Source organism: Arachis hypogaea, chromosome 20, assembly GCF_003086295.3.
Source record: "Arachis hypogaea cultivar Tifrunner chromosome 20, arahy.Tifrunner.gnm2.J5K5, whole genome shotgun sequence".
Lineage (NCBI taxonomy): Eukaryota > Viridiplantae > Streptophyta > Magnoliopsida > Fabales > Fabaceae > Arachis > Arachis hypogaea.
In genome coordinates this window covers 136,438,562-136,459,469 of record NC_092055.1, presented here as the reverse complement: position 1 = coordinate 136,459,469, position 20,908 = coordinate 136,438,562, and the positions used below count along the sequence as shown (strand labels likewise).

At 37.2% G+C, this 20,908-nt stretch overlaps 1 protein-coding gene across 1 annotated transcript; it reads right to left on the bottom strand.

The window, feature by feature from the left end:
* Positions 1–1,003: 1,003 nt before the first annotated feature.
* LOC112784124 (LRR receptor-like serine/threonine-protein kinase RPK2) lies at positions 1,004–5,760 on the bottom strand. The gene has a single exon (XM_025827243.3). It carries the CDS (start codon positions 5,456–5,458, stop codon positions 2,027–2,029), a length of 3,432 nt encoding a protein of 1,143 aa, XP_025683028.1. The 5' UTR covers positions 5,459–5,760; the 3' UTR covers positions 1,004–2,026.
* Positions 5,761–20,908: the final 15,148 nt, after the last annotated feature.

The following is a 20,908-nucleotide window of genomic DNA, read 5'->3' as shown; positions in this document are numbered from 1 at the left end:
GTTAGGTTTTATGTTAGGAAGAAAGTAGGAACTGAAAGAAGAACCAATTCATCGTCTGCCTGAGAAATGTAATTGTTACTTTTTTACTTTAGAGACTAAATAGTCCGAATACAAAATTGTTAAAGATCTAATTACCACTTTATTCTAAATTTAACACAATAATAATTCAGAACAAAAAAAAAAAAAAAAAGCATACGCACTCAATGATATCACATGTGAACTTCATCTGTCATTTACGGTACTACTGGTCCAAAGCTGTAGTTGTGAGGCAGAAAATAACAAAAAGAAATCCCTCAAGGTTTGTAAGAAGTCCAGTTTCTATTGCAGTATTGTATGTTGAATTTGAATTTTCTAAATAATTAATAAAGATGTTATTGTATTACATGTGTAATCGTATACTACGTACCATACACGGAGAAGCACGTTTTTCCAACATTCTCCTTCTCTAAGGCGAAAAATCCTTCAAGAGAGAATTTAGAGAAGTGTGAAACTCATCAAGATAAATTTTCTTAATTATAACTTGCACATCGTCATTGTACAATAGGGTTAGTGAATTGTACTCATAATTAAGCAAGATTAGCTAACATGTTGCTTAGTGCTTATGCAATATACTATATATTCTTCGGTATTTGCGCATGGGAAATTACATGTATTAGAAGATGAACTTTATATACGATTTTAAATAGTAAACTCATTTATACTCACGTAATCAAATATACCCTAAAATCAGATTTTATATATAGTTCATTAACCATTATCTTAGATTCCTCTAAATTTTGTCTCTGGGCAGAACACAACATTGAAAAGTTCCTGCTGACTAAATCTACTTACCAGTCAATTCGAATTTCGAAGGTGCTATTGCAGCCACTAAAATCTATTATTATATGAATATTATGAAAACCTCTTAAGATTTAATTTCCGTGGAGTTTTCATAATTATTTTCTAGTAAATGCATTTCGTATGGTTTGGTCCCAACTGCAACAAGAAAATTCTGAACACTTCATTTTCACATGCCATTGTACATCATATTAAATCAAATCAAATATAGTTCTCAACTCAACAATGTGTGTACTCATGATCAGAAAAATGGAATACAGTATTTTGATATTCAGTCAATCAAGCTATGCCAATTAAAGCAACTTACTCAATTCTATTTCATTTATGCCTATTTACAAGCTTCTAACAACTACTTTTTTTCTCTAATATTATTCCTCACTGTTCAAACAAGTGGGCAAACACTACACTTTTCTTTTTTTAAAGAAAGCTAGAATATATAATTGCTCATGCGATCATCTTCCATTTCTGCTACCCTTGAGCAAAATCCGGGGATACTAGAATCACAGTTGGCACCAACTCATTACCAAAGGTGAAAGGAACTTTTATCAGTCACATCAGAAACAAGAATTGCTAAAAACCCGGTCAACATTGCTGCTTGTTGTAACAATGAGAAACATAATAGCATCTCTACCGGAGAATACACATACACCTGAGAAACAACTTACAGTAAACTTGTCATATGCAACCAGAACCAAAGACATTGTTAGGATCATGTGGGGGACACATGCCTTCCCTTACATTTACACCCAATAGGAAAAAGAATAGTGTTTTTTTTCTTTTTCTTTTCTTTTCTTTTTCTCCTCACTCTAGTTCTGCCAAAGATGCGAAATAAGTTGAGGAAATTGATTGTATGCTATGATTTTATTTGGAGAAATACATCATATGGCATAGGCATGTATGGCATCGCATGGCATGTCGTGGATATCAAATATCTGCATTCTTCTGCAGAATCTTCCCCAAGCCCCCTAAACCTAATCAAGGAAAGAGCATGGAAAATTGGGGGCACAACTATAATAAAATATACAATGGGGGGTGTTACATACAATTTGGAACTCAACCTAAGAAAAAACACAAAAAAAAAAGGAAGAAAAAAGAAAAGCATCAAATGCCAAATTACAAATTAACAAGGTGGCAAATTTCTAAAATCACTATATGTCAGACGAGAACAACCTCACAAAATGCGGTGGGGCTAGCATGATGGGGGCTGAAGTTGTTTAAGCCGTCTCACAACTTGTTTCATCGTCGGTCTGGTAGAGAGCGAGTCCACCGTACACACAACTGCCAAGTGTAGGACTTCTACCAAATCATCTCCTGGTCCTGCATCCCACAACCCGGCAGTGAAGAACTCCTTAGCCCTTCCTTGCCTCAGTAACATGCATGCCCATGCTACTATGTTGAAGCCATTCCCATAAGAGGAGAATGAAGGATCCAATGCTTTCTTGTCTGAGAGCAGCTCTAGAAGCACAACACCATAACTATACACATCAGCCTTATCAGAAACACGGCATGTCATGGCATATTCAGGAGCCACATAACCAAATGTTCCTGCTACACCAGTGGTAGCATGGGTCTCTGAAGTACCCAGAAGCCTGGCCAATCCAAAGTCGGACAGATACGCATTGAAATCATCATCCAACAAGATGTTGCTGGGCTTGACATCTCGATGAAGAACTCGAGGTACACACTGATCATGCAGGTAGGCAAGTGCACGGGCTATGTCTAATGCAATCTTGTGAAGAATTCTCCAATCCACAGCTCTTGTTGACCTCTCCTGGATAAATTTTTCCAGATTGCCACCTGGCAAATAGTTGTATATGAGAAACATCTCTGTCTCACAAGCATGATAACCGATGAGTGTGACAAGATTTGGGTGATGAAGCCTTGCAAGGGTCTTAATCTCTGCATGGAATTGTTGAGCACCTTGAAAGCGTCCAATTGCCAGGCGTTTGACTGCCACCAAAGTCCCTGGTGATATCTCTGCCTTGTAGGTTGTCCCAAACCCTCCATTCCCAATACAGTTGCTTGTATTGAAATTCCCAGTGGCACGGACAACATCTTCATATGTCAATGGAACCCCGATATCAGTGAAGACAATGACTTCTTTTCTTGTGGACCCAGCAACCCTGGACATTGGTTTCCACTTCCTTGTGTAAAGGAACAGAATCACTAGCGCTATAAGAACAGAAACAATGGCTGATGCAGAAGTTATGGATGCTATTTCAATGGAGTTGAACCCACTCTTACTGCTAGAAGCCTGTTCTGGTGCAGCACTCTCAGAATTATCTGTTGCTTGCCCTTGTTGATCTGGTGATTGCACAGAGAGAGAAAATCCACGACAAGAACGTATAAGAGGATTCCCCACAGCACTGCTGCATTTAATTAAGCTGCTATGTGATGGCAAGGACCCAGATAAGTTATTGAAAGACACATTAAATGCAGAGAGCGTACGGAGGCTAGCCAAACCAGGAGGTATGTGGCCAGAAAGCTTGTTGTTGTTGAGGAGCACATCAGTTAGGTTTCTCATGTTCACAATAGCCTCAGGGATCTCACCAGTAAGCGAGTTGGAAGAAAGGTCCAAGACTTCTAAGTAGTGCAACTGCCCCAAGATTGAAGGAATCGAGCCACTTAAATTATTGCGTGCCAAAGAGAGAAACCTTAGATCCTTCAATTGACCAAGGCTGGAAGGAATTTGACCTTGTAATTGATTCCGACTTAAGTTAAGAGCAACAAGAGAAACCACGTCGCCAAAACCGGCAGGAATTGCTCCCGAAATATGATTTCCGGATGCATCCAAAAATTTCAGTGATTTGCATATTGCGCCAACATTGGAAGGAATCTTACCAGACAAGTTATTATAACTGACATTTAATAGCAGCGAATCTACACTGTCACATTTATCAAACAGATTCGATGGTAACGGCCCGGAAATCTTGTTTTCTCCAACAATAAATGTGTACACAGTTTCTTTCCCTAGCCGGTCGGTTGCTATTGGCAGAGAACGAATGCCACTTAAGTTGTTTACCCCAAAATTATGGAACACAGATAGACCAAATCCTCCTAATGATGGCAGAATGGAAGTTCTATCCCTAACATTCGACATAAAAAACAATGCATATGGCAGGGACAAGTCATCATATTCAAAGAGATTCCCATTATATGAAGGAACAGGGGGACAGATATCACCAACAAACTCGGGTATCGAACCGGACAAAATGTTCCCACTAACATCAAAGACAGTCATACAAGGAACACCAAGTTCAGCAGAAAGCTCACCAGTGAAGTTATTTGAGCTCAAATCAAGGAAATGCAGCTTCTTGCAGGACCTAAGTTGGTTGGGGAACTCCCCGGTGAAGTAATTCTGAGCCAAATTAACCACCTCCAACCTGTCACAACTGCCCCAATTTCTTGGAAAATCGTTTTCCAGGTTAACCATGGGAGCCCACAACAATCTCAGTTTTGGAAGCAGTGCAACCTCCGCAGGCAATGCACCTTCAAAATAATTGAATTCGTCGTTCACAGAAATTGGCTGCCCTGCTGAAGAATCATCCCCGGAATCCCTCGCCGCACCTCCGGTGGGATCAAAGAGGTTTGAGAGCACAAGGACAGACAACTCCGAGCAGTTCCCTAGCTCGCGTGGCACCGGACCACTGAGCGTGTTTCTCGAAACATCCAACACTTGAAGGCTCTTAAGCTTTCCGATTTCACTGGGAATGGCATCTACCAAAAGATTCGAATACAGAAGCAGAGTCTTCAACCGGGTACAGTTACCTAAATTTACCGGAATGCCCTGGACCAAGAAGTTCCCTGACAAATCCAGATGCTCAAGGCTCCCACAATTGTCCCCTATCTCCTCCGGGATAACGCCGACGAGCTCGTTAAATGACAGATACGCCCCTCTAAGCCTCCCTAAGAAACCAGGAACAGAACCATTCAAACCATTAGCAGCCAAATTCAGAACCTCCAAGCTCTCGAGTGATACAATTGAGCTCGGTATCTCTCCAATGATTCTGTTGAACCCTAAATTCAGAACCCTCAGCTTCTTCAAACCTTCGAACCGCAACGGTAGGTGACCGGTCACCAAGTTCCCTTCTAGATCAAGCACCTCCAAGTTCCGCAACCCCCAAATTTCGCCGGGAATCTCGCCGTCAATGCCGTTGAAGGGGAGAGAGAGGATCCTGAGCTCGGAAAGCTCGCCGATAACCGACGGGAGCTTTCCGAAGAGGGAGCCGCCGCTGCCGTTGCAGCTCCGCCTGATTCCGAAGCCGTATAGAGGGAATTGAGCGAAATCGGAGCAGAAGCTTCGGCTGCTCCGGCCGTTTCCGGTGAGGTTGATGGCTACTACGCGCGGCGGCAAGGCCAAGTCGCAGAGTACGCCGCGCCATGAACAGTGGTCGGAGTCGTTGCCGGCGGTGGGGATCCACGTGGAGAGCATGCCGGAGGGGTCGGAGATAGAGTCTTTGAGCTTGAGAAGTAGGGATTTGTCGGAAGAGGGTGAAACGGCGTCGTTTTTGTGAAACGAAAATAGGAGGAGGAAAAGGAGGAACATAAAGTGGAACTGAGAAGTGAAGGTGCTCCATTTGATCACTGAACTGGAACGAAAAGAAGAAGAAGAAGAAAACATCTCACAGAAGAAGATGCAAAACTGGAATTCAAAACACAAAACAAAAATCTTCTTTTATTTTTGTTTGTTTCTCCCTTGAGTGAGTAAAGAAGGGAGAAAAGGGTTTTTCTGAAAACCCTAATCCCGATTTTGAAGGAAAATTGCAAGAAAGAAAAAAAAGGGATGAGAGAGAGGAGAAGGAGAAGAAGGAGGAGAGAAACAAGATTCAACGGTGTTCTTTTTCACAAAACGCGTTTTTCTTCCTCTAAGCAACAGTGTTTTCTTTTTCCAAAAAAAAAATAAAATAAAATGAAAAAATAAATGATAATGATTCTTAATTAATTTTGATTTTCGTGAGGGAGTGTTTCGTGGCGTCTGGGAATTGGGATTGGATGGTGAGAGGGTCCAGTACGTGCCAGGTAGGATATGGTGGTGACCATGTACAGTCAACAAATGAAGATGCCACGTTATATACAAATTCCTGAATACATCAGGCTTACGTCATATTATACAAAAGAAAAAATGTTTGTTGTACACGGTTTTTTTATTTAAATAAAAAGAGCTACTCAAATAAATTAGACTACACAAATTTATCCGTTTATACATTTTTTTTTGCAGGCTAAGATTATGAAAACAAACATTATACGATTTTTGACATTTTCGTTGCTAGTAACTACGAAAATGAGCAACATTTTCACTAATGCTGATAGCGAAAATGAACAAACATTTTCAATACTGACTGCGAAAATAAAGTAACATTTTTTGTACTCAAACGGTGAAATGTGGTAGGTTAAGTTAGGACTGGAAGCAAGTAAGTCAGCTCACGAGTAAGTTTGAGTTTGAGTTATTAATAGTTTGATAAGCTAAATTTATGAGCTAATGAGTTGAGTTTATTTAAGTTCAAGTTCGATTTATTTAATTAATGAATTCAATTTTAGACTCAAACTTAATTATATATATATATATATATATATATATATATATATAATTATTAATACACATATTCTATATGTATTTAATATATATTTTTAATATTATATATATACATATAAAATACTTTTAATGATCTTAATTACTTAAAATTTTATATTTATTTTTTATATATAATTTTTATGTAGGATATAAATAAAAAATTTATAATTTATTGATAGATAAAGGGATAAGTATGATTTTGGTCCCCAACGTAGAGGCTGAAAATTTATTTCGTCCCCGACTTTTTTTTCGCTCTAAAATGGTCCCCAAAGTTTCAATTTGTTTTAAAATCGTCCTTCGGACGAAAATACCCTTCTCCCTTCACTCCAAAATCAACCACCACCACCACCAGAACAGAACCACCACCACCACCAGAACCCACCACCACCACCACCAATTTTAAAATCATCATCGTCGTCGTCATCATCATCATCATCAGAAATCCACAACAATATTCCACAACAAATTTCAGCAACAACAATATTCCACAACAAATTTCACAAAATCCAAAAATTTCACAAACAAATCCAGTTCACCACTACCACCACCACCAGAACAGAAACCTACCTTAACCAGAACCACCACCACCACCAGTATCATCATAGTCATCATCATCATCATCAGCAGAAAAATCAAGCAACGTGCACTTTAAACAATAATCAACAACCAGAAATTTCACAAAAAATCCAATTCAGAAGAAGAAGAAGAAGAAATGGTGGTGGTGCTGGTGCAAGGCGGTAGGGAGGCAGGACGGCGTGGCGGCGAGAAAGAAGAAGAAGAGGAAGAAGAAGAAGAAGAAATGGTGGTGGTGCGGTGGTGCAGGGCGGCGAGGCGGCGGGGCGGTGGGAAGAAGAAGAAGAAGAAGAAGAAGAAGAAGAAGAAGAAATGGAAATGGTGGTGGTGCAGGGCGGCAGGGCGGCGGGGCGGTGGTGCGACGGCAGTAGTGCAGCGGTGGTCCCCTTCTCTCCCCCCTCCCCCCTCCCCTCCTCCCCTCCTCCCCTCCCCCTTTTCTGCGCCCCCTTTCTTTCTCTCCCCACTTCTCTGTATCCCTTTCTTTCTTCTGGTGGTGGTGCGGTGGTGCAGGGCGGCAGGGCGGCGGAGCGGTGGTGTAGTGGCGGTCCCCCTTCTCTCTCCCCTCCTCCTCCCCCTCCTTTTCTGCGCTCCCCCTTCTGCGCCTCCTTCCTTCTCGTATCCCTCTCTTTCTTCTTTTTATTTTTTTTATTTTATATTTATTTTATATTTATTTTATTTTATAATTTTTTTAATAAAGGGTAATTTGATAATAAAAAATTAAAATTGGTAAGAAGGACGATTTTAAAACAAACTGAAACTTTGGGAACCATTTTAGAGCGAAAAAAGGTCAGGGACGAAATAAATTTACAGCCTCTACGTTGGGGACCAAAATCATACTTATCCCATAGATAAACAATATATAGAATTAATCTTTTTAAATATTTCTTAAAACATATAAGTTATAATTTACTCATATAGAATTATCGATTATGTTCCTATTATTTAAGTTAGCTCGTGAGTTCGAGCCAGTTTGTGAGCTTTCGGTGAAGCGAGCTTGAACTTAAGAAATAGGCTCGATTATTAATAAGTCGAGCTGTGAACTAAGCTTAATTTTTATGAGTCGAGTTTGAACTTGGTCTAACTCGACTCACTTCTAACCCTAGTTTAGGTTGTTTATTTTTTCATACAGTACTTGTGAAAATAGCAGCAGTAAAGTTTAAATATGTTGCTTATAAATAGGTGAAGTCATCTGTAACAAATGTCCTACCACTCAATTATAATGTACTAATATTTTTATCCATAATTACATTACGGGAATATAAATCTTTTAAAATTATGTTGATTTTGTCCTGACATTATAGATTATAGCACAAAAAATTTATAGAATCAAACTATTTTTACAAAAAGATTGTAGGAGATAAAAGTCTCCATCGACTAAAAAGATCAGAATCTCCGTAGATAAAAAATCCAATAATAAGATTTTTAGTTATCATTTTCAGGTGAAAGAGTTTGATTTATTACTAATAATTAATTTTAGTATTCGTTATCTAAAATTTGAAACGATTTAACTTGTATATTTTTTATTATATGTTAAGTCTGTTGCACAAATAGAAATAATTAATTTTTATGCTTGCTATTTAAAATAATATTTTTTCTATGTATATAAAAATATAATTAGATATTAGCATGAAAAAAATTACATTGATAGTTATAAAATTAATTCAATTTTTTTTTAAACAATTGAATCTTGATTTTAACTTTTAATCATAACATTAGTATTCTCTCTAAATTATATTTAATAAATATTTGAAAGAAGAAAAATAAAAATATATATTAGAAAGATAAACAGTAAAAATTTAAAATTAAATAAAAAAACTAAAAAATGTATATAATAATAATAATAATAATAATAATAATAATAATAATAATAATAATAATAATAATAATAATAATAATAATTTTTATTTGAATTATATTATTTTGTTAATTTTATTTTTTGTAGAATACAAAGATAGAAAAAATAGAGAATGAGAGAAAAGAGATAGAAAGATAAAGATGAAGATTGAGAGAGGGAGCTTGTTAATTTTGAAAGAAAAAATTTTATTTTAATTATAATAAAAAATATCTGATGACACATTTTGATTTGTCAAATTAATAATATAAATATAAATTACAAATTATATATAGAGTGGGAAAAGTAGAGAGAAATAAAAAGAGAGAGAGAGATATATGAGAGAATTTAAGAAGGGAGTTTATTAATTTTGGGAAGAAATATTTTTTCTCAATTTGAATAAGAGAATGTAATGTAACACATTTGATTATTAAATTAGATAATAATATATAAATATATTAGAATTATATATAGAGTGAGAAAGGTAGAGAGAAATAAAAAAAAAGGGAGAGAGGTAGATGAGAGAATTTAGAAAGGAAGTTTATTAATTTTAGAGAAAAATATTTTCTCTTAAATTTAATAAGAGTGTCATGTGACACATTTTGTTATCAAATTAGATAATAATATATAATATAATATAATATATAGTTATATTTTAGTTTCAATTTTAATATTTCAATTTTAATTTTAATATAATTAAAGAATATCATGTTGCACATTGATGATTCATTAATTTTAATTTTAATTATTCGTTGATTCATTGATAATTATATATAAAAGAGATAGAGTGGTTGAAGGAATGAGAGGGATAGATAAAGGGAGAGGGGGAGAGGAGAACTCTTTAATTTTGGAGGAAAATATTTTATTTCAATTGCAATGAGAGAATGACATGTGATATATTTTGGTTGTAAAATTAGTAGAGATGGAAGAACTCTTTAATTTTGGAGAGAAATATTTGATTTTAATTGTAGTGAGAGAGTGACATGTGACACATTTTTGTAATCGTTTTGATTGAATTTAAAAGTTTTATTTTGTTGAATGTAAAATTTATTAGGAATGAGACATATAAAAAATTAGATATCGGTTTTTATTTCTGGATGAAAGTCAAAGCATAGTTGTCAGAATTGAACCGGTGATCGAATCGGCCAATCTACTGGTTTATTAATTTATTGGTTCAACCGATAAATTATTGGTTCAATCGATAAAATCGATCTCACATAAATAAAAAATATAAAATAATCAAAAACTTAAAATTAAAATTTGAAATATATATCTTTACTAACATTTTATGAAAAATCAAGTCTCAAATTATAAAAATAACTAATAAAAAAACATAAAATTTGTTAGTACTACTATAATAGTATCTTAATTTGATACAATAAGAGTAACAATTAATTCACAAAGTCTATCATCTAACTATAATATCAATAGATTTTCACTAGTATCAAAACAAATATCTTAATCACAATACTAACATTAAAATAGATCAAAAAATTAATAAATTTAGTGAAATTTATATTTATATTAATAATGGCACATAATTAAAATATAATTAATTCAAAAAATAGAAAATAAAAAATTAAATTAAATTAGATATTTATAAAAGAGAAAATTCCACTCCCCTCCCCTGCGAGATACTAAAATGACACTCTCCTCCCTTCTATTTTATAAATGTATATTCCCCCTCCCTTCTAACTTTTAAAAAAGAGAAAATTTTACTCCCTCCCCTAGGAGATGCTAAAATGACAATTCCCTCCCCTCTATTTATAAAATGTATATTTTTCTCCCTTATAACTTTTAAAAAACCTCCTTTTTAATTTATTTTAAATTTTGTGTGTTAACTAATGTTAACTTTATCTATTTTTTAAAAAAATTTATTTTTTATAAAAATACCTTTTAGCAAAAATTTTATTTTTTTATCATTAAATTTTGTTTATCGAAATATCATTTAATAAATTATTTTTTCTAAAAAACTCTTCAATAATTTTTTAATTATTAAATTATGATTTTACCAAAATTTTTGTTAATAATTTTTTATATTTTACTATTAATTTTTCGATATCAATGTATATTATTTTAACATTAAATAAAAAAGTCTTACCATTGTTAATATGTATAACAATTAATATATATTGATATTGAAAAATTAATAGTAAAATATAAAAAAGTTGTTAATAAAAATTTTGGTAAAATTATAATTAATAATTAAAAAATTATTGAAGTTAGAAAAAATAATTTAATTATTAAATTTTTAAAAAAATATTTTGGTAAAAATACAATTTAATCAATAAAAAATAATTTATTAAAGGGTATTTTGGTATGTAAAATTAAGGGGTAAGTACGATTTTGGTCCCTTAAGTCTAGTGCCAGAATCGAATTCGTCCCTCTTGTTATTTTGCCATTAAAGTCGTCCTTAATGTTTTTTTTCGTATTAAAATCGTTCTTTTTATTTTTTTTGGACAAAAATACCCTCACCACTACCAACACAATTACCTCCTCCACCACCACCACCACCAACACTAACACCACCGCCACAACCTCCACCAACAGCACCACCAACACCACCACCAGTACCACGACCACCACCAACAGCACCACCACAACCTCCCCCTCCCCACCCCCGCCTCCCACCCCCACCTTGCACACTCACCGCTATCCCCACAACCCACGGCATCCCCACCCCACCACTCCCACCACCACCCCCACCCTGCACCCTCACCGCCACCCCCCACAACTCACTGCACCGCCACACCCACCACTCCCACCTCCATGCCCACCCCCACACCGCACCCTCACCGCCACCCCACACAACCCCGACATCCCTACCCTCACTCCCATCTCCACCCTCCCACCCCCGCCCCTACCGTGCACCCTTACCACCCCCACCCCGCACCCTCACTCTCACCGCCACCCCTACAACCCACGGCACCACCACAACCCATCCCACTCCTCCACCCCCACCTTCACCGCCACCCCCCATCGCCAGTCCCGCCTCCCCTTCCCCCCACCCCCACCCCGCGCGTCTTTCCCCCACCCCCACCCCGACCCCGCGTCCCCTCTCCCTCCCCGTCTCCCCTTCCCCCCACCCCCAAACAGAAACAGAGAAACACAAAGCCAGAGAAACAGAAACAGACAAACACAGAGAAACATAAATTCAAAGCACAAAGAACAGATCTGGTTCGAAGAAAGGCAGCGGCTGCAGCGGCGGGACGGCGAGACTGCGGCGGCGGGACGGCGGCTTCTCTTCTCCCTTCATCGTCATCATCATCAGAGTTCTGGAAGAGGCGGCGGCGACGATGAGGTCACGGCGGCGACGACAGAGGCTCCCTGGCGCTGTCCCCTCCCCCTTCCCCCCTTCCCCCTTCCCCCTCCCCCTCCCCCTCTTCCCTTCCCCTCCCCTCCCCTCCCCCTTCGTATACCCTTTTCTTCCCCCACCCCCAACGCGTTTTTACGCGTTTTCTTTTTTTTTATTTTATAATTTTTATTATTAAAATAGGATAGGGGTAGTTTAGGAATAAAATAAAAAATTTTATTGAAAAGGACGATTTTAATACGAAAAAAAACATTAAGGACGATTTTAATGGCAAAATAACAAGAGGGACGAATTCGATTCTGGCACTAAACTTAAGGGACCAAAATCGTACTTACCCCTAAAATTAATGACTAAAAATAAAATTTTTTTAAAGGGTATTTTTGTAAAAAGATAATTTATTTTTTCTTGAAAAATGGATAAAGTTAAAATTAGTTAACACAAAAAAAATTAAAATGGATTACAAAGAAGGTTTTTTAAAAGTGACAAGGGAGAAAAATGTACATTTTATAAATAAGGGGAGAGGAGTGTTATTTTAGCATCTCGCAGGAGAGGAGAGTGGAATTTTTTCTTTATAAAATTATGTAATTGAATGTATACTATATAATTATTATTTGTCATATAAAATAATAAAAAGCATGATGACTCAGTGGTAAGAGAAAGAGGTTGCATTACCAAGGTTCTTGGTTTGAATATCAGCTTTAGCATTTTGGAAAATTTTTACAACAGATTAGTTTGTCGATTTTTTTCGGTTCTCACCGATTTTAACCAATGTCTAAAAGATATAGCATTTTGGAAAATTTTTACAACAGATTAGTTTGTCGATTTTTTTCGGTTCTCACCGATTTTAACCAATGTCTAAAAGATAAATCGAACTGACTTAAGATCTAGTTTACTAGTTTTTTAGTCGAATCGATCGGTCTGATTCGATTTTTATAATTATAAGTCAAAGTATGTGATATAAAGTATTTTAGAAAAAAAAAATGATAAGCATGTTTGTGCTATGCTTAATTGTCATAGTAAGATTATAGGGCAACAAATGCTAGAGCTTTACATTGAGCGGATGGACATTGATGGTAATTCTTTGCCTTGTTATTCAGGTGCATTCGAAGTTCTAGAGCGGGACTAAGACGCATTCGAAGAATTGATATCGGTGACCTGAGGATTGTGTCATTAGAACTCGATTTTGTACCAATGGGTGTTAGATTTTTGGAAGACTCAGAGACGCATGAGGAGTGGATTAAAACTGGTTCTAATAGTGATAGTGACAAAAGATAAAGTTCATTTCAAAAACCCAATTTTTCGGACTTTCACAATCATGATTTATCCTTCTACCACTGTCTCCTCTTCCTAGTCGTTCACAAATTCCAAATCGCTATTCTTGATTTAGCCCTTTATGCTATGAAGATTGATTTGATGCCTTTTGATCCTGAGAGCCTTGACGACTACAATACAGACGTCAGTATGGAGTTGCGATTATTACAAGCATTATGCAACTAGTTGTCGCTGGAGCAATTGGGTTGTTTTTTGATAGAACTTTAGATATTGAGAGATTCTTAAGTATGAAGCACAATATGCATATTTGGCAACAACGTCTCAAGATCATGCTCAACTCAGATAGAAATCTCATCTGCAAGTTCCCATGATATAAGGTATCTATTTGTTCCGATAAGATCATAAGGGTGCTACAAGGTGCTGTGGAAGAATAATGTTATAAGTTTAAGACATCGGACATGAAGATATGGATGATAAAACAAAAAGTAATTATTCATTTTTATAGGGATAGAAAAGAGTCATACAACCAATTTCTAATTAAAGTTGTCGAATATGATAGAACATTATTTATTGGGTATAGTGCATGATTTCTAACTTGTTCAATATTTGCTGTAGAAGAGGTAGAATCATGCGAAGGATGGACTCCTCACATGTACCAGGTCTATTTGGACACAGAAGGTTGTGATTGCGGGCTAGCTTTTTCAAACTTTACATTATCCTTAGCGTCATGCATTAACAGCATGTGCAGCTATGAGAATTGATTGGACTAAAATACTTTTAATGTTTAGTTAATTTTAATTTTGTTCTTAACTTTTTAAATATGTTTCAATTATATCTTTAGAGGTTAACATCGTTAACAAATATTTTAATGTTGTTATCTTAAATTAACATGTAAAAGTCTCGTGTTTAATTTCATCTTTTATTGTTCTCTTCCTTTTATTTATTTTTGATCCCATTTATAAAATTAAAGGTGAGAGATTATACTTTATTATCTTAAGTGTTAAAAAAAATAGAGAGAATCTATTTCCAAGATCCTACGATGACATGTTAGAGTAGAATTATCATTCTATATGTTATCAACATTTAGAGGTAGAACAGTACGCCGTTACACTAATATTTTTACTAGAATTTAATTTTAATACACTATCAGTGTAAAGTAATAATTTTATATCAATAAAAATAATTATATTTTATATTGATCACATAAATAATTATTTAAAAAAAATATAATTATACGATTATATAAAATATTTTATACTATCAATACATTAAAATTAAACTCTTTTTATTAATGGCATTAACCTCCAAAATCATAATTAAAACAATTTTTAGGTTTTTTTGACAAAATTTGTAACATAATTTACTATTTTTTTAACCATAAATTCATAATATGATTCTTTTAATTTAAATTCAACACACGTGTGCATGCGTAAACACATATATATAGTTATGTTATGTGTCTATTTAATTAAAATTAATCTTTTATATAAAATATATATTAAAATATAAAATATATATTAAAAATAAATTAAATAATATATATATCTCTATATATAAATATATAATAATTTTTTTAATGTCTGAATTTTATATGTATATAAAGTTTTTTTGATATATTTAAAGGAGAGTTTTATTGCTCTTCCCTTTAAAATCGTGAATATGGCCAGTAACATTAAATACAAACTATAGATATCACTTCTATTGATTAATGATTACTCTCTCCGTTTTAATAAAATAAACAATATTAGAATCATCAAAATTTATTATTTTAATTATTATTTAATTATTAATTTAATTTTTTAGTTTACTAATTTAATAATATATTTTATCTCACACTTTTAAATATTAATAATTAACTAATAACAAAAAATAATAAATTCTGATAATTTTCATATATTTTTTATAAAATAATAATTTAAAAATACGCATACTAAAAAAGGTACAATTTACGTTATTAAATTGTTTGACCTCCAATATTATGCAAATGCATTGTTTCCAAATTCAATACGCAAATGCATTGTTTCACTATTTTATGTAAACCGCTACTGGCAGTAGCGGTTTACAGGTGTGCATAAACCGCTACAACCAGCATCGGTTTATGTGTGTGAGTGTGTGAGTGTAAACCGCTGCTGTCAGCAGCGGTTTACGTGTGTGTGTGTGAGTGTAAACCGCTACTGCCAGTAGCGGTTTACGTGCAAGTGTTTTGCCTATATAAACCGTGGTTATAGCCGCGGATTATGCATTTAGATGGTTTGTGGAGTTTTTTAGAGAGAGAAAATTCTAGAGAGAGAGGTCAGAGCAAGTTGTGAGCGGGTCCGAGGTATCTCAGCGGCAACTTCTGGCGAGTTATCATGGCAGGCAGGACCCTGTACCGACTAAACGGTGTTGCGTACATTGCCGGTTCTATTGGTGACGAGGTTAGTTAACATTTATTTTTTTCTAGGCTTTGCATATGTTAGTCAGAAAATGGTAGGTTAGGTAGACGAATTAGAATTTATAGATTATTCCCTCTAAGTTATAAATATGACTAGTTAGTTGAATTTCAAATCCCTTCAATGAATGTTATGCTACATGGTGTTGGTTTAGTTTAGGGAAAGGGATAGTTGACGTTAGTGAATTATTTTAGTTTGGTTAGGGTATTTGTATGATATGAAGTTTTAAATTTTAAAGCTTTATAATATTTTAACATTTGTGGCTGTTATTTATTAAAGTCCGTGTGTTGTTATTTTTTCTATCGTGACTAGGGAATTTTTTTTTATATAGGAGAATTTGTTGATGGTTTAAGATATTTGTATCCGGTTAGTTATGGGAATTTTTTTAAGGATAGGAGAATTTAATTGGACTCTGTATTTCTTTGTTGTTCTGTGCAGCCCACTAGGTGTATATACAGTGTAAGACGGCAACAGAATATGCCCATGCATGAAAGGATCATCCCGTATTTAGAGAGGGTTGGGTTGTACCATTTGGCCAGGCTAAACAGCCAATGGTTCTGGTTGGATGAGCCGCTGGTTAGTGCGTTCGTTGAGAGGTGGCGTCCTGAGACGCATACGTTCCACATGCCTTTCGGAGAATGCACAGTGACATTGCAGGACATGGCATTCCAGCTAGGGCTGCCTGTGGATGAGGAGGCTGTAAGTGGTTGCCTTGGTGAGTTTGAGAAATACATGGAGGGTGGCCGACCAGCTTGGGAGTGGTTTGAGGACCTATTCGGTGAGCGGCCTCCACCGAATAAGGTCAAGCAGATGACAGTACACTTTACATGGTTTCACGAGAGGTTTAGGGTGCTACCACCAGATGCGAGCGAGGAGACTGTCCGCATCTACGCACGGGCCTACATCATGATACTGCTATCGACTCAGTTATTTGGGGACAAGAGTGCGAACCGGGTACATATACGGTGGTTGCCATTTGTGGCAAACCTTGATGACATGGGGAGGTATAGCTGGGGGTCGGCCGCTTTGGCATGGATGTACCGATGCATGTGTCGGGTTGCGAACAGAAATGTGACTAATCTTGCGGGCCCGCTCCAGTTGCTACAGAGTTGGATATTCTGGCGGTTTCCGTCTTTGAGGCCGGAAGGGTTTGAGGTTTTCTCTTTCCCGTAGTTTGTGTCTCATATGACTTAAATTTAGGTGGTCTGCCTACTTACCTCCAAAGGGTCATAAGGTATCGGCTTGCATTGGATCGATTGACCGCTCGTGATGTAAGTTTTATAGCAGTTAGAGTTTCATTTTGGGTTTACTCTCTAGTCGTGACTAGATATATACTTGTTGTTGTAATGTCTGATGAGTTCTAAGATTTCAGATTGTATGGGAGCCCTACTCCGCGCTTGATGTACTTGTCGTGGTCCATCCAGAGATACTTACAGAGGAGCATAGTCGCATATGGCGAGCGGTGACTACTTTGATATACTTTGCGGCATAGTTAGCAGAACCGGACCGGACCGGCCGGTTCGACTGGAAAACCGGTGAACCGGACCTAGTACCGGTCCGGTTTGATATTTGGACCGTACAAGGTATAGAACCGGAACGAACCGATCAAAACCGGTGAGAACCGGTCAAACTCGATAAGACCGGTCTGACCGAACCGTTTGAAAGGCAAATTATCCAAAATGTGTGATATGGGGTTCGAACCCCTATCTGCTGGAAGATCAAAACCTCTCTTTGCCGCTGAGCTGTGTTGATTTTCATTAATATATATGCAAATTATAATATATATAGATATCTTTCATCAAATAGTTTACTTTTATTTATTTTATTTTAATTTTAGTTATAAACTCACTTATTTTTTCTTTTCATAATTATATAATATATTAATATTATTTTTAATGAATACATATAGCAATTTTTTATTTTACTTATATTCAATTAATTTTAATTTTAAAGTCACTTATTTTTAAATCAATTATATTTTATTTAACTATAAATTTTATTAATATATATATATATTAAAAAGATAAAAAAATTATTAACCATAATTTATTTTTTCTTTTTATGATTATATGATATCTATTAATATTATTTTTTCAATAAATAATTGTAGCATATAGTAATAGGTAAAGACTCACATGCAGTTATCTTCATATGAAGTTAATAATTAAAAATCGTTAGATGATATTTAGTTAAACTTGTCAAATCATCTAACTGTTTTTAAATATCAACTTCACATGAAAATTAACTGTATGTAAGTTTTTATTTATAATAATATAATAATACAATAAATATAAATTAATTAATAAAGTATTAAAATTTGAAAATAATTATTATTTTTATAAAAAAAATAAAAGTACTTATAATAAAGAAAAAATAATTAAATTTTACATAATTACTTAATTATACCGGGTTAACCGGTTCGACCAGTGACCCACCGGTTGAACCAGTAATCCAATAACCCATTGACCTCACCGGTTCGATCACTGGTTCAGTTCTGACAACTATGCTTTGCGGTCATCGAGTGGCATCAGGTTGACAGGGTTGTTCCACAGCTGGGTGGAGTACAGCATATCCCCGAGGATGCTTTGAACGTAGACTAGCTGCATGCTAAGGACGGGAGGGGAGGGGATAGGTGGTTCCCCCATTACTATCAGGTCTGGCATTTGCACTGGGGGAACCGACTTGATGCAGTCATTTTCATTGAGCGAGTGGCAGATCCTGGCCCATCTGCTGATTACCTAGATTGGTGGTTCCGCGAGGCTCAGCGGTTCCTTAGCCCGGGGGCTGCATTCGCGGATCCTAGAGGCACCCAGATACCTCCAGAGGCGTTTCAGAGAGGGTCGTCCCAGGTCCCACGCAGATCACAGCTACCTGATATGCCGGATAACCGTCGTGTTGAGAGACGCCGTCGTGTTGGTACTAGGGACACCGGGAGAGAGTGGCGATGGTTACATGATGCGATACAGGAGGATGATGCAGGCGGAGAGGCTAGAGCTGAGGTCGATCACCGTGTTCGTCAGTCTAGTGCCAGACGCGGGAGAACTGCGGATCCCACACAGTTCGGTGGTGGAGTTAGTGGGACCGCAGCGACTGAGGCTGGAGGGGAGACATTCACCAGCAGATCTTACTCTCCGATGTCAGAGCCCAGCTCTCACATGTATGCGCAGCCTGAGACGCCGACGATGACTATGGATTTAGATGATCAGCTGGTGAGTCCACGGTTTTATGCAGATTTTGCTGACTTGATTAGGGATGATGCTGGCACGTCCAACGTGCAGTTTGGTGGCCAGTCTTACCAGCCGCAGATGCCGGATGTGCATTTGGAGACCGCAGCTTACCAGCCACATATGACGGAGATGCATTCCCAGCCACCTGATTATCAGGGTGAGTATGTGGTGTGTTCCATAGAGATGTGTTCCATCGATGCTTACGAGCGGCTTACAGTGGCGGAATGCCTCAATACACGGAGGGAATGTCCAAAACATCCGATGAAAGTAGACTCTATCTTCATCAACTTGGTCACCACCCTAACCGGGGACGTCTTCAGTAGAGCAACGGAACCTTCCATCGTGCATGTGACCCCAAGGATCCACCGAGGTAGATCAGCATATGACTCCTCCCAATCGCCATATATTTGCGCTACTGCCTTCTGCTTCGCCAACCACACCTTCCGATAACTAGGCCTGAATCCATAAGTCACCTCCGTTGCCTCTTGCAACACCTTAATCGACACCGACGCATCAGCTCAAACCAATGGATAGATTCTCGCACAGATGACATGATAATCAAGCTGCTTGTGGTCGCTTGATATCGATGTGGCCATACACGTGTGCGGACCGTTGTACCACCTAACTTCCCATGTGCTCTTCCTTTTCCGCATGACTATCCGAATCAACCACGTGCACCCGTTACCAAACTCATTGCATCTCCCTTGGTATTTCAGATTGTCGGACTCTATAACCTTGTACTCAACTCCACGCCGAATACTGTAATATTTTACACTCAACACGGCTTCCTCTTTACTCTGGAAAGATTGGCCAATCTCAAATTCAGTCATAGGTGTCCCATCATGCATCCCCTGCCCATCAATTGTTGCATCAGTATTCTGGTGTTGGCCGATGGCTTCCAAGTTCAAAGAAGAGAGGTGGGGAGGGTACTCTTGTGTTCCAGAACCGGAACTTCCATGGGCTGAACGTCCACCTCTCGGAATATCATCATCACTGTCCCCACCAATATCGACAGGCTCCTCATTCGAATCATCGTCAAACAGTGCATTCTCAACTCGATCCAGGCCGGCATCGCATTCAAAATCAGGAACAACAGGAGCAATATATGCATGAACAGCCCCAGCATGTTCGGGCTCAGCATTCGGAACTGCCACTGCTACCACAGGCATCGATGTTGATGCACCACCAGCTGGGGTCGACTGAGGATTAGGTGCCGATGCCCCAGAGCTATCCACACCATCTTCCAACTTCGCAAGCAGCTCAGGTATCCTCACCTCCGAAAAACTACGCATGCAGTGAAACAAGACCTGCAAGTCTTCATCCGACCCGATCACGAAGGTCTCATATCTCACACCAGTTGACACAACGGCAATGAGAATCTTGTAAAATAATTTTTTTACCCACTTCGTCCCACAGGTACCGAGCTTCCGTAATATGCTTTGCTTAATCTCTGCCAACGTATTCGACGATCGGATAAAAACACTAAGCCGTTCTCTATCTGTGAATTTCACACCATGCCTTTTGCTCTTTTGAATTTTTCCAGAGCAGTGAACCAGAGCCACAAAACTATCCTCCCCCTCCATTTGTGAATAACACTCAACCTCTCCACATTTGGCCCCTCCATGGTTTATATAGGCAGCCCCATGCAGCACACTACACGTAAACCGCTACTAGCAGTAGCGGTTTACACTCTCACACACACACACACGTAAACTGCTGCTGACAGCAGCGGTTTACACTCACACACTCACACACATAAATCGCGGCTGGTTGTAGTGGTTTATGCACACCTGTAAACTGCTACTGCCAGTAGCGGTTTACATAAAATAGTAAAACAATGCATTTGTGTAT

Excerpts from the sequence above, each read along its gene's own strand:
- LOC112784124 (XM_025827243.3), bottom strand. The coding sequence starts at position 5,458 with ATGTTTTCTTCTTCTTCTTCTTTTCGTTCCAGTTCAGTGATCAAATGG.